The sequence below is a fragment of the Rhea americana genome, unplaced genomic scaffold, assembly GCF_003343005.1.
Source record: "Rhea americana isolate MKP2758 unplaced genomic scaffold, rheAme1 scaffold_15, whole genome shotgun sequence".
Taxonomy (NCBI): domain Eukaryota; kingdom Metazoa; phylum Chordata; class Aves; order Rheiformes; family Rheidae; genus Rhea; species Rhea americana.
This window is the reverse complement of record NW_028185594.1, coordinates 3,964,729-3,977,808: the sequence shown is the minus strand read 5'-3', so window position 1 is coordinate 3,977,808 and position 13,080 is coordinate 3,964,729. Positions and strand designations below refer to the sequence as shown.

The following is a 13,080-nucleotide window of genomic DNA, read 5'->3' as shown; positions in this document are numbered from 1 at the left end:
TTTTTTTGCCTGCTACTAAAGAATTACTGAATTGGAAGACTAGAGGCAAGGGAAAATATAATCTTAAGAAAATAATTCCTGAAAAGATAATGCGTTGTAAAGGTGGTGTGCTCTCTCCGTGGAGGAGTTTTAAACTACAAGGGGGTTGGTAAATATTTGATATTTATTTAGTTATGTTTTCCTTCTGCTGCATAGCATCTTTGAAATTCTAAATATAAAATGAAYATTGTTGGGTACTTATCAGATGCTTGTTACAGCCATTTTTATTTTGAGGAAAAAGAAAAAGGTTTTTCTAGTTATATATATGGGCAGGAAATGTGTGAATCCAAATATTGTTGCATTGTGCTAGCTTTTGAAAAACTTAAAAGCAACCTTGTAGTGACTGGAATGCAGATGTTAATCAGCAAGAGCCTGAAAAATTGGATTTATTTATTAATGTGCATAAATTCAATTTGATGTTATAATTCTGTATGCAGGCAAAAACACTTAAAAATCCAATTATTAACCTTGATGTCCAAATGTAGTGTTGTTCCAGATGTTAGTGGTATGGCTACTTGTTTATACCATTTCTCAGCAGATGTTATGTTTGAAAAAATGACTCAGATGGGTGGTACTGGTATTTGATGCAGAATCTACCCTCACGGGGCATATAATTACATAAATGCAGCTCACTAAGTATCATTTGATCAGGACAGCTAACCAAATAAGATTCCTTCAGACTGATGTAAATTAGAAAGGGCAAATGTTATCACAGCCTGCTGACAGAACAGACAGTACAGCCTTTTATTACATATTTTTAAGTCAAGAGTTATAGAATTACCCAACTTCTTTTTTTCCTTTTCCATTCATTTACAAATAAGAAATCTAATCCTACCAATATGTGTGCACATACGTAATTTCACTTATATGACTAATCTTTCCAGAATAAGTAAACTAGTCTTTGGAGCAAAGGTACATAGATGAATATGTTTTTGCAGCTGTTTTTCTACAGGCAGCATACTCCTGAGACACCACTCCTGTTGTCCTTTAGTAGGCAAAAATTAGTGGAATTACAGGAATGTAGAGAAAGTGTCCAAAAGCGCAGGCTGAATTTCAGCTCTGGAATGGAGCAAGCGCTCAGAAATGCACCAGCGAGGTCACCCATGGTGCAGCTTTGGTCTAGTCATATTTTGCTGTCAGTCACAGCCCATCAGTGTAGCTGGGTTCAGGCAGCGAATATAGCTGCAAATGACTATATAGAGTTTATCAGAATTTTTGTTTCAACTGTGGTAGGTGCTCTTGTCAGACTGTGATCATCTGTGCTGGGCTGTAGTTTTGGCTGTACCACAGAATGAATGCAGAACTTCTAAATGCTTTTTCTTACTCAGCCACTATTTGCTATCTGTTTTCCTATTTTTCTTTCTTTATGGCTTTTTCATTTGGTTTATATTTCTGCTTCCCTCCTCCTCTCCCCTCCCACACCCTTCCTTTTCAGTTTTAGGGGAAAATTCCTATGTGAAAAGTTGTGTTGTACTTTTAAGTTCCAGAAGCTTTTTCAATAGAAGAAAATTAAGACACTGCCTTTTTTTCTTTTTCCCTTGGGGGAAAAAAAAAAGAAAAGACAAAAAGGCTAGTCAGGCATCTCCAGTGACTGAATCAGCAAGACATTTCCAGCTATAGCTTTTACAGTCTGTGGTGTTCTCCTGGGAGGCTTTGTTTTCTTTTATGTGTTACCTTTTTGTCAGATCACTAGTGGAATAATACCACAGTTGTATGCCTTTCCTCTGAAATATGCTCCTTATATTTCCTCCTCTACATCCCTTGCTGCTGGAGAATTTCCTTCCTTTGTGGAGTGGCAACTACACTGACTAGCAGTAGCTTTAAGGAAGACTGGGAAACAGCTTCCATGTTTTTTCTATCCTTATTTTTGGAAATTTTTATATTTTTCAGGTTCATTCTCTGCTCAAAGTTAAGTGATCCACTGTGGTCAACAAAAAGAGATAAAAATATTTGTATTATTGAATGAAACACAGGGGCTGAATTTAAAATTCTGCTCTGTGTTACTAAGGTGTAGTTCTTACAATTGTAAGACTGTATTGCCTTCAGTTCAGGCCTAGTTCACTATTGTTTGTTAAGGCTGTGAAATCTGCAGKGGAGCCAACATTTCCCAAGGTCAAATGTGGTCTTAACCAGAAGACCCAGATTCTTTGTTTTAATCCATTATCTTTTCTCATTAAAGTCTGAAGAGAATTGGTAGTGATTCASCTTTGCCAGTCAATTCAAAAAGGATCTAATCAGAAAGTTTGATTTTTGTTTTGTTTTTAAGCATGTTACTGTGTAATAAACTCTCTTAAGGTCTATTGTTTCAGATGCTTTATTTTTCAGAGTGGCAGAAAAGAAAATTTATATTTACATTTTATAGCACTGAGTTTTCATTGCAATTTTAGCTACACATGTGAATTCTGCCAGATAAAAAGAAACTTAAGATCCTGTCTACATTAATTTCTCTGCTTTAATGTGTCAAGTGTCAATGTAATTTGGTTTTAGATATCAGAGTATTAGATCTACTATTTCTAGCCATTGTCATATGGCATTTTTTTCATTGTAATTTTCTGGCATGCCATCAGTATTCATGAGCAGCTTTCCTTGTTGATGAGGCTTGTATTTGTCTGGTTTCTTTGCAGCCTMAGAAATTAAGACCTAATTTTCCACTACATTTCTTGAAATGGATCTCTAACCCGTAGTGTATCTATGAGGAAGATATTTCTCTGTTAAGTGCTGGGTGTCCTTCAGTGTCAGTATGCCAGCTAAAAACCAGGATGTTAAACCTTCCTGGGTTTCACTGATACACGTAAAGATGGATCAATTCCAGCAAAGTCAAATGGGAGGATGTGAGTTCAGGCCTAGTTCACTATTGTTTTGTTAAWTTTTTATATGATCTGTGGAGTAACTTCTTAATGGCTAGATTCTGACACCTCCATAGGTATTATAACAACTGTGTTGTGTCCCAAAGAAGCCTTGCTGAAGTCAGCAGCACTGCTAGGCAGCAAGGCCAGCATCCAGCCTTTGGATGACAGAGAGAAAGAAACACAYATACATTCAGTTGTTGGAGAAAATGCTGTCTATCATTTTGTTAACTATAATTTGAGGGGAGGGGGTTAGCAACCCCCTCCCCCCCCCAAAAAAAAGTTGCTTCAAACAGGAACAGAGCAGTAAAATACCAAAATTAATTAGAAAAGAATACAGTCARTACTTCAGTAAAACTTTGTAGCTGAGGATCTCTCAGAAATTTGTTAGTAATATTGTACTCCGTGCCCTCTGCTAAGAAATGAATGCAAGGAAAACCATTCTTGAAGATTTCAAGTGTTGCTTGTCTTGATCTGAGTATTACTTGAAATATTTACAGCCTGAAATAATCTACAAGCTTTGTACTAATAATTGATAGCTAAAAAGTGATCGATATGTSAAACTTAGTCAATGTATTTATTTTATGACCAAGAACTCAAAGGAATTACAGATTACTATTTGCAGTGCAGTAAAACAGTTCCCCTTTGACAATTCTATTTCTTTTCCTCCCCAGAAAGCAGCTGTGCAGCATGGAACTTGAGGATTTTGAGAATTACTCTTATATCTATGACCTGTCTGAGGAAGATGAATCACCCCAGTCCTCCCTCAGCATTGCCCATATGATATCCCTTTCCTTTTACAGTGTGGCATTTCTGCTGGGGGTGCCAGGTAATGCCATTGTCATCTGGTTTATGGGCTTTAAGTGGGATAAATCTGTCTCCACACTCTGGTTCCTCAACCTGGCCATTGCAGATTTCATCTTTGTTCTCTTCTTGCCCCTTTATATTACATACGTGGCAATGGGCTTCCACTGGCCTTTTGGGAAGTGGCTGTGCAAAGTGAACTCGTTCATTGCACTACTTAATATGTTTGCCAGCGTTTTCTTCCTGACATTCATCAGCCTTGACCGTTACATCCGCTTAGTCCACCCAGTCTTTTCCTACAAGTATCGAACTGTAAGGAACACCCTCATTCTTAGTGGGATTATTTGGATCTCGGCTGCAATTATCGGTGGCCCTGCCTTATACTTTAGAGACACAACAACAGTTCTCAACAACATCACCCTTTGCTACAACAACTTTCATGTGCATGACAGAGAACTCATTCTGCTGAGACACCACATTCTCATCTGGGTGAGACTTGCATTTGGTTACCTCTTTCCCCTAGTGACCATGGTCATTTGCTACTCGCTGCTGATTGTCAAGGTGAAGAAGAGAACTGTACTGACTTCCAGCAGGCTTTTCTGGACCATTGTTGCTGTAGTCGTAGCTTTTTTCGTTTGCTGGACACCGTATCACATATTCAGCATTGTGGAGCTGTCTGCTCACCATGATGAAAACTTGCATGGCTTATTGCAGGATGGCATTCCCCTCTCCACTGGCCTTGCTTTCATCAACAGTTGCCTTAATCCAATCCTCTATGTTCTGATTAGCAAGAAGTTCCAGGCCCAGGTCAAGACAACTGTCTCTGAAGTGCTAAAATTGGCACTGTGGGAAGTGAGCCGCTCGGGGACTGTCAGTGAGCAGCTGTGGAGCTCAGACAACACCCATGCGCCTGCACACTGTTGTGAAACTGCTCAGTGACCATTCTTGTCRCCATCCCACTCCAAAATAACTGGCAGGAGTTTTGGAAATGTTCTTGTCTTCACATCTGCCATAGATGTGCATCTTTGCATATACAATTTCATGTAAACAGCTGGCTGAATTGCACATGCTGCTTTCCTTGGAAAGTTCTTACAGGACACATCATTTGGGTGTGGTATGATTGCAAAGAGCCTGAACTGAAAGCTGTTAAAATAAGTGGAATTGCTCTAATTGAGTTTTTGAACAGGAATGTGAATATTTCTGTTATTAATCCTTTTAAATTTTCTGTTGCAGTTCCATATCTTGTTGATATTAAAAAAAAAATTACCTAATAAAAATATTCCTCCCTACCGTCACTGACAATGCTCTAGATCTGGGCATCCTCATCCCATCCCGGCCATACATCAGTGGGTTATGACAGCACTCAGCGTCTAGCACTGTTTAAAGAAGAAACCTCCTGGCTACATCCTGGCTAAGCAAAGCTATTGGTGGCTCCCCTTTCCAGCCAGAGAAGGATCTCAATACAGAGAACACTGAATTATTGCCTTCTCTTGTTAAAAAAAAAAACCAAACAAAAAAAACCAACACAGACATAAATTCTGATTTCTCCCATTGCTCTTTGCCTTACACTCGATAGGAATCACTGTGCTTGCTGGTCACTTATCCCTTTATTCTTGTGTTCTTATTACTAGATGGGTGTACAATATTGAAGAGGTTTCAAATAAATATTTGACTCATTTGAAATGTGAGCAGAATTAGTAGGAATGTTTCTTTGAGAAACTGAGATTAAAGGCTCCCCCACCACCACCACAYACACATTCCCCCCTAGGCTTCATGTTTAAAGAGGTTTGTGACAATCAGTTGCCCTTTATTGCTCTTACAAAGAAAGGTTAAGAAATAATGTAACATTTTGTTTGCTGTAATGCAAACCTTCTAAAAATGGATASAGTGAATTCAACAGTTCAGTTACAAGCCTGTAACCAAATTAAGACTTCTTTGCCAAACTAGAGGCAGCACAATATACCTGGGAAGTAACATCCACTCCAGTAAGAAAGAGGTAACAGCCCTAATRGAGTTGTTATTTCCACTCCAAGATGTTGCTTGCTGTAGAATCACACACCCATTAATGCATATATATTTATGTGCTAAGCAGAGTGGACTAATATCTGAGGCAAAACCACTGAATTAAGTTGAATGTGAGATAAAATTCCATTAAAAGCAGGGGCATAAAATTTGGGGTAAATTTGACCAGTGTTTCCTCGTTAGGGCCACAAAATGTGGAATAAAACTGCCTTTCAGGTGACCTGTGGCCTGGCAACACATATAAGGCCTTATTTACAATAAATGTTACTTACATGTAAATACATTTAATTCAAAAGCAAATATTTATCACACACAAAAACACACAAATGCATCCGTATACTGGTAGTTGTACAAATAGAAACAGTCTGACTGTGGTCTGTAACTATGTTTCTTCGGGCTCTGGTTTAAAAGTTGGAGAGTTATAGCAGGATCAGTGGAATTTCTATGTATTTAACTTTGGCTTGGAAAGTTGGTAGGCAGCACTCTTTCCTCTGAGTCACTCACTGCCTGGTACATAGTGACTCATGATTGTCTTTTGGCATCACGCTACTGAATATACCTAAATCAAAGATTTTGCATGTTTTCTTCACATATCCCCTGATATTTTTCTAAGAATGACGTGTTAGTGCTATGCTCCTGACTGTACTCCAAGTGGAGTAATAAAATTTTGTTATCTCTGAAGAGTGTGCTCATTTACTTTTGTCAGCAGCAGTATGGAGTGACTGTCTACACAGAAGTGTAGGCAGAAGTAACTTGAGGATAAAAAATAGCTTTATGATCAGTCAATCTATTTGCAAATTTTATATTTGACAGACTTAGCAGCAGATTCCAGTTACTTACTCTAACCTCTTTTCCTGAAGGGTGTGTACCTCTGAAGCTTGTTATCTAGATTAGATTACWGTTGATATTTTTGTTGAAACATCTTCTTTCTGTAAAATCTAGTAGCCCCTGGCTGTACTGAATGCTAACACCTTATAAAGCTTATGCTTTCCCAGTATTCCTGCATATACCTAAGTTCTCGTACTTTCTGCTAATCTTTCTGTTAYGCAGTACACGTGGGATAGAAATGCTTCCTTCAAAGATCCTGATTTTTCACAGGCACAATGACACTGTAACATACCACTGCACCCCCCAGTACTACACAAAATACCTAAGGTCTGTATACTTACAGACTATGCAACTTGAGTTGCATAGAATTGTCTTGTGGCCAAGACATTACCATTAAAATGGGACTTACRGCTGCTCAACACCCCCACTGTAGCATCAAGCACACCACAAAATCTCTGTGAGCACCTGATCTATCTCACCAGCGGTTGTTAACTATTACAAAGCCCAACAAAACTATTCTGAAACTCCTGTGCATGCCTCTCAGTTCTGCAACTGAGGAAAATGTGCCTTTTTTTTTTTTTTTTTTTTTTTTTTTTTTTTTTCAAGTTTTCTTCTGCCTTCAAGAGAAGGAATACTGAAGAATTTGTACATGCATGCTGAGCATAAACAAAACATATACAAAAATAAAATCTCATTTTGGCAGGCCTGGTGCATGGCTTACATAACACTGTATTTTAGCAAAGTTACAGTCTATAAATTAAACCATTATATCTACTTGAAAAGAATGTCGCAAAAGGCAATAGCCAAGGATAATAAAAAATACTTTTTGGATTTAGCATTCGGTAATCTCTTGCTTTTAACAGCAGCATGTGAGAATCACTAAAAGCAAGTTCTATGATTAGTAGAAGCAACAGCTACAGAATAACCAGAGAAAGGAGACTATACATTAAGGTAATTACACACAGGATAAAGCTAGTCTCTTTGGTTGTTAAAAGTTTATGGAAGGTAGGGATAGAGCCTGTAATTATACGTTCAGTTCTTTAATCACGCTTTAAAAATCTGGCAGGCAGACTTTTCCCTAAAACAAATTACAAAACAAAGTCTTTGCATGATCTGAAACTGGCAGTCCTTTAAACAAAGAGAAACAAGACCTCTCTACCAGATAACCACATGCAGCTGCTCAGCAGAACTGAGTTAGCATCAATTGCAGCTACCTAGCTCCACCACTGAGCACCTCCATGTCAGTGACCRACATGCCACATCACAGGCTTCTGTTTCAGTCACAGCAACTCTGATGAAGGTCTAGAAATATGTATTCGACTGGAAGCTTTACATTGCTCCTGTGGATTATTTAGCATTAATTTTTGGAAAACAGTTCAGTTCTGTTAGGCTCTTCAGTTTTTAGAAAGGTCAAAATCAATTCTGAAACCAAGCTGCTGTCAAGTAAGCAGTTCTTTCTATGAGCTAAATTAGTATAATTACTGTATTTGTCACTATGCTTGCATTTTAATTGAACATCTTCTAGGTTTGTTATTAGACCACAGTATACTTCACCTTTAAATATAAAAGACTATCAGTCTGCATTAAATCTTCCTTTACTTTAGCATGTAATCACTGCAACTGATTCTCACATAAGCATGCTCAGGGGGTTAAACAATCAACTCCTAAAAATACACCTTGTGGAAGGTATATACTGCCCCCTAGTCATCTTTAAGTTAAAAACATCCTTTAAGCAGGCAAGTCTAAGGACAACCAATGCTTCCCCGTGTTGTCTGAGGTACAAGATACACTAAGACCTTGAAACCTGTAGTCAGGAACTGTTGTCACAAAAACTCTTCTACCTCAGCTTAGCACAGAAAAGATTTTATTAACCATCACTCCAACATCCCAATTTGCTGTACTAAGTCCTGAGAAAGGTGCAAATATTTCTACAGCTTCAGTACGGAATTTAACATCTCAGAGGAAAAGGAGCTCAGTCTAGACAACAGATCATGTGAAGTTCCCACAAAAACTTTAGGCCAGATAAATAGCTTTCAGCTTCACTTAACATGTTCTCTAGTGCATTGCAGCCCTCCATATGGCCTTTAACTTGCCTACCTTAATTCCTTTGATGATAGCAAGGCCCAGCTTTCAACAAGTRGCACAGCATAAATATTTGGCAACACCCTAAAAATGAATTAATATTCCTAAGTAACAGCTAAAGAACTTACTTGCCCTTTGCCCTAACCCTGTGCTTTTTTTTCCTAAAATCCACCCCTCTTTCCAGAGGAATTACAAATAGAATTCTACAAATGACACACCTCCCCCTCCCCCAGATGGGAAAAGAGCATTTCAGATTTTTAAAATGCTGTATTGGTGATAAATGTGAACTTTTCCTACTTTCTTTGATCACACACTTGGTACTACAGTGGGTGGCAGGTTGTTGGAGCAGCCCTAAAACTCACTTTTAATCTCTACCCATCAACCAAGTTTTACATTAGTAAAAGAGATCAGTCTAATTTCGCATTAACCAGAGACAGCTCTATTTTTGCTGTTACATTTATTCTAGATATAGCAAGGCTTAAATTTTATTGAAAGCAGCTACATCCATTGATTGCACATAATCTTCAAAAGCTGTTATTCTTTCTTCCAGCATATCTGTTCCAACTTTATCATCTTCAACAACACACTGAATCTGAAGCTTTTTGATACCATAACCAACTGGTACTAGCTTGGCTGTCAAAAGAGAAAGAAAATATTTAATACTCCTTGGTTTGTAAAATCACTTTAAAAAAAGTGCATATCATATATGGCTAAAGTAATTTGCAGGGATATAAGTACATTCATTCTGTATTACAGACCACTTAATCAACAAACCAGTCCAGAAATGCCCTTTTAAACCAATGACATGGTATCTTAACCTGGTTGCTGCACCAATACAACATTTGAACTATTTTAAGGTATTGAACTGCACATCTCAGACCAGCAGTTCCCCCAAATCTTACTGAGGTACAGTACTACATAAAGCAGATACTTCTGTTGACTATGGCAGAAACATCACTGGCACTTCTCCCCCTCTAAATGACTTAAGTGATACACTTAGAGAATGTCAGCTCACTAAACAGTGCTAGTTTACCAAGAGCCACACATACACACTAGTGCTACTTCCCCTGCAGTTCTGGAATTCCTCCACCAGTTTATTCTACTTACAAGATCCCCAGACCAAGCCATCTACTTGAATGCTTCGAACACACTCCTCTAGTTTGGCCATGTCTGTCTCATCATCCCAAGGTTTCACATCAAGCAAGATTGATGATTTAGCAACAACAGCAGGTTCTGGAGGAAAAGAAAAGAGAAGAAAATCACCGTAAGTTTGCAAGAAATTTCAAGAAGCTTCCTATCAATATACTTACAAAACTACCTTCACAAAAACATACTTCTAGATTCATCAACAAGACACACCTCACATTAGTGAGGCAGGCCTCCTGTAACATACAGTTCAAGGGTTTAAGACATACATATCCCAGTGTTTAAAATATGTAGATACACAAACTCTTCATTACCACTCTCACAAGAAAACRTACTTTAATAATAAGCTGACACTGTTAGTTACACAGGAAGTCCTTTCCAGAGGATCTGAGAAGGAGCTTAGTACCATGTAACAGTTTATTTTCCACAGAGGGAATACTGCAACTGCTACAGTTCTGAACAGTTCCAGACCAGTAGCTGTGGAGTCTGTATTTTATACTGCAGCATTTTCTCTAAATAACAGTAACTTCTCACAGTAACTTCTGACCAGCCATCTTACAAGTAATCTGTAGAGATTCTAGCATAGGCGCATGCTATACCAGTTTTACATCCATTTTGTTCAAAGAAAATCCTGGGATCAACTCTTTGTAGATAAGGCTTGACCTCTTGGTAGCATGAATTCAAATAAAACTAATTTGTCTCTTTCCAGTCAACTAAGCTGTATCTATTACAAACTTTTTTTTTAGCCATCCTGTTTAAACACATGATAATAAATGTAAACAGAACAAAGTTCTTTTTGGACATACTTTTGGACTTCTTGGACTCATACTGGGCCAGGCGCTCTTCCCTTAATTTCTTTGCTTCTTCACTTTCCTGAAAGAGAAAGCCAAAAGCCAAAGTTACAGTAAAGCACCAACAAAACACTCACCTCTTTAAAGCACTATCAAATTGACTGGCATCTAGTCAGACAAAAACAAATCATCACAACTGTCAGCCGAAAGATGGTGATTTTTGTTTTACTCATCACATAACCAGTCAAAATTAAATAAATATGACAATTCATCTCATTACAATATATTCCTTTCTACCCAAGCTTTTTACTTTTTCCCCCTAATCTGCAAAGAGAAGGAAAAATTTGGTAATTACAAGTAAGATCCACTATCAAGTGAACAAAATTAAGATGGCCTAAATTATTAACACAAAAACCTGCATATCTAGATACTTTAAAAACAAGTATAATACTTCCCCCCTTAAGCATCAGTACCTCCTCATCATCAGATCCAAAGAGATCAATGTCATCATCATCTTTGCTATCTGTGGCCACACCTGTTGTGTCTTCAACATCAGCAGGACCATACTTCCCCAATGCTTTCTTTATACCTGGCAAACTAAAAGCAGCAGATATTAGGAACCTACTCAAATGTGAAGTCAGATACTGCCAATTCTCAGTATTTCTACAGTACAGTCACTAAAAAAGGCCTTTGTGGTAAGAACCCCCACCCCATTCTGCTACTTGAGAAGTTCCCTAATGACCAACACCAAATRCTCATACAGTGTAACAGATGAGAATTACAACAAACCCTATATGCAAAAGCTACTTGTCTAAGCAGAGATGATCCTACCTAACACCACTATTCTATGCAAGTGCAAGGAAAAACAAAATTCTTTCTTAAGGGAATTGATCACCTGTACAATCTTCTGTGTAGGAAATGTTATCAATTTCTCAGCTATGTTCCCCTGAAAAAAATTTAGGTCTGAAATAATCTTCTCCAGCTTACATAATTCTGCAGTCTTATTCTAAGGCTGTAGTTCTACTGTGACTGTAAACTGTTACTACAAGAGCCATAAAACTAGCTTTGGTCTATAGTAACYAGTAGCAGTTTCTGCAGAGTGGACTTTGTGAAGTAACTTTATGATCTCAGTCCATTTAAAATACAAGAGCTTCAGAAAAGTCTGGTGACTGAGCCACCCAATTTAAGAGTTCCCTCCAAAACAGGACTGAGGCACATAGAGGAGGCAGTGTAGCAGTACTGACACTACCTATGCTGTACCTTTTTAGAGAAGCCTGCAGTCTCCATGGATGTCAAAACAGCACCTTTCATGAACACTAAAATCACTAAAAAAGAAGAAAAAATAACATTTGCTTTCATATTTACCCTTGTTATAGGTGTTTCTGCATTGTAAGTCATTGATTTTGCTTTGTCCTCAGATTRTAAGTCTGAATGAACCACTTCCTTTAGTCATCTAGAACCTGCATKCTTGTCTTCAAAGAGTACTCTAACAGTTCCTGGCCCATTTTAGCGCTGCCTTTATAGAGTCAGTCTCCAGCTTTCAGAACAGTTATTCACATGAAATGCAGTAACAAAGTTCAAGCCCTTCTCACAAGCTGTAGCACAAGGGGCCGTTCCTGCTTGGAGGGTAACGCAAGAAGCTCTACCAGGTGCTAGCTGTAATACTAGTGAGAAACACTATTTTGATTCAACCCGGAGAAACGCAACGCTTTGTAAGGCAGCCCGCACACGTGTTCCAGTCTCGAACTCAACCGTACCTGGCCTTTTGCTTTTCATATGACTTGATGTGATTGTACCACCGGAGAGCATGGTACAAGTCTGCAGGAGGCGGGGCGGCGATCGCTTCGAAGACGGCGATGTCGGCCTGGGAGGGGACGTACCTGTAAAGCAGGGGCCCAAGTGAGCGGGCCGAGCCGAGCCCGCCACAGCCCCGCGGCCAGCGCCATGGAAAGTGCGAGAAGCCACGCGGCGCCACGGGCTCATGGCGGCAGCGGCCGCCCGCCCTCACCACACCGCCTACGGCCCCCCCCCCCCGCCGCCGCCTCTCACCCCTCGATGTAGCTCCTGTCAGCCAGGAAGTCATTAAGGACCTGGAGGCCRGCAGCAGACTTAAGGTCCCCGAAGCCCATGGCGGCAGCGGCGCGGCACAGACGAGCGCTCCTCCAGCCTCACCGCCGCGGGAAAAGGCCGCGGCCTCCTTGCGCCCCCTTTATATAGCGGCTGGAGTATCCCTCCGCGGACAGCTCACGCGGAGAGGCTGTGTGTCCGTCCGCAAGGAAGGGGCGCGAAATAGTTCCCCACCGGTTTTAAACCGCTCCTGCGCGGGTCGCGCGGCAGACAGGACGTTAGGAGTGAGGGGGAGGGTCGGAGTATGGATATGTGTTCGACAAGCAGAGTTGGGCAGCTTTTTAGGCTCGCAAGTTGGGTGGGTAGTGTAACGAGTCCCGCGCCCGGCGGCGCACGGCAGCGGAAGTTGCCGGAGGCGGGCGGCGGGAAGAGGCGGAAATCGCCGAAGGCGGCGT

General features: G+C 39.8%; 2 protein-coding genes and 2 non-coding genes across 6 annotated transcripts in view; 1 reads left to right on the top strand and 3 right to left on the bottom strand.

Annotated features, from left to right (window-relative positions):
• The window catches only part of CMKLR2 (chemerin chemokine-like receptor 2), a 19,587-nt gene extending 13,195 nt beyond the window's left edge, over positions 1-6,392 (top strand). For all 3 annotated transcript variants that reach the window (XM_085299375.1, XM_085299376.1, XM_085299374.1), the window contains one exon: positions 3,560-6,392. In XM_085299375.1, coding sequence (XP_085155501.1) covers positions 3,576-4,628 — 1,053 coding nt within the window. In that variant the 5' untranslated portion in view covers positions 3,560-3,575 and the 3' untranslated portion in view covers positions 4,629-6,392. The remainder of the gene's footprint in view (positions 1-3,559) is intronic.
• Positions 6,393-9,061: 2,669 nt separating this feature from the next.
• EEF1B2 (eukaryotic translation elongation factor 1 beta 2) lies at positions 9,062-12,755 on the bottom strand. Its single transcript, XM_085299377.1, has 6 exons — positions 12,608-12,755; positions 12,316-12,438; positions 11,032-11,155; positions 10,574-10,640; positions 9,729-9,854; positions 9,062-9,254 (listed from the first exon to the last, which is right to left on the bottom strand). Exons 1-6 carry the CDS (start codon positions 12,685-12,687, stop codon positions 9,100-9,102), a joined length of 675 nt encoding a protein of 224 aa, XP_085155503.1. The 5' UTR covers positions 12,688-12,755; the 3' UTR covers positions 9,062-9,099.
• LOC146598942 (small nucleolar RNA SNORA41) lies at positions 10,119-10,252 on the bottom strand. Its single transcript, XR_014895170.1, has one exon. It is a non-coding gene; the product is annotated as a small nucleolar RNA SNORA41 (small nucleolar RNA).
• On the bottom strand, positions 10,724-10,802 carry LOC146598941 (small nucleolar RNA SNORD51). Its single transcript, XR_014895169.1, has one exon. It is a non-coding gene; the product is annotated as a small nucleolar RNA SNORD51 (small nucleolar RNA).
• Positions 12,756-13,080: the final 325 nt, after the last annotated feature.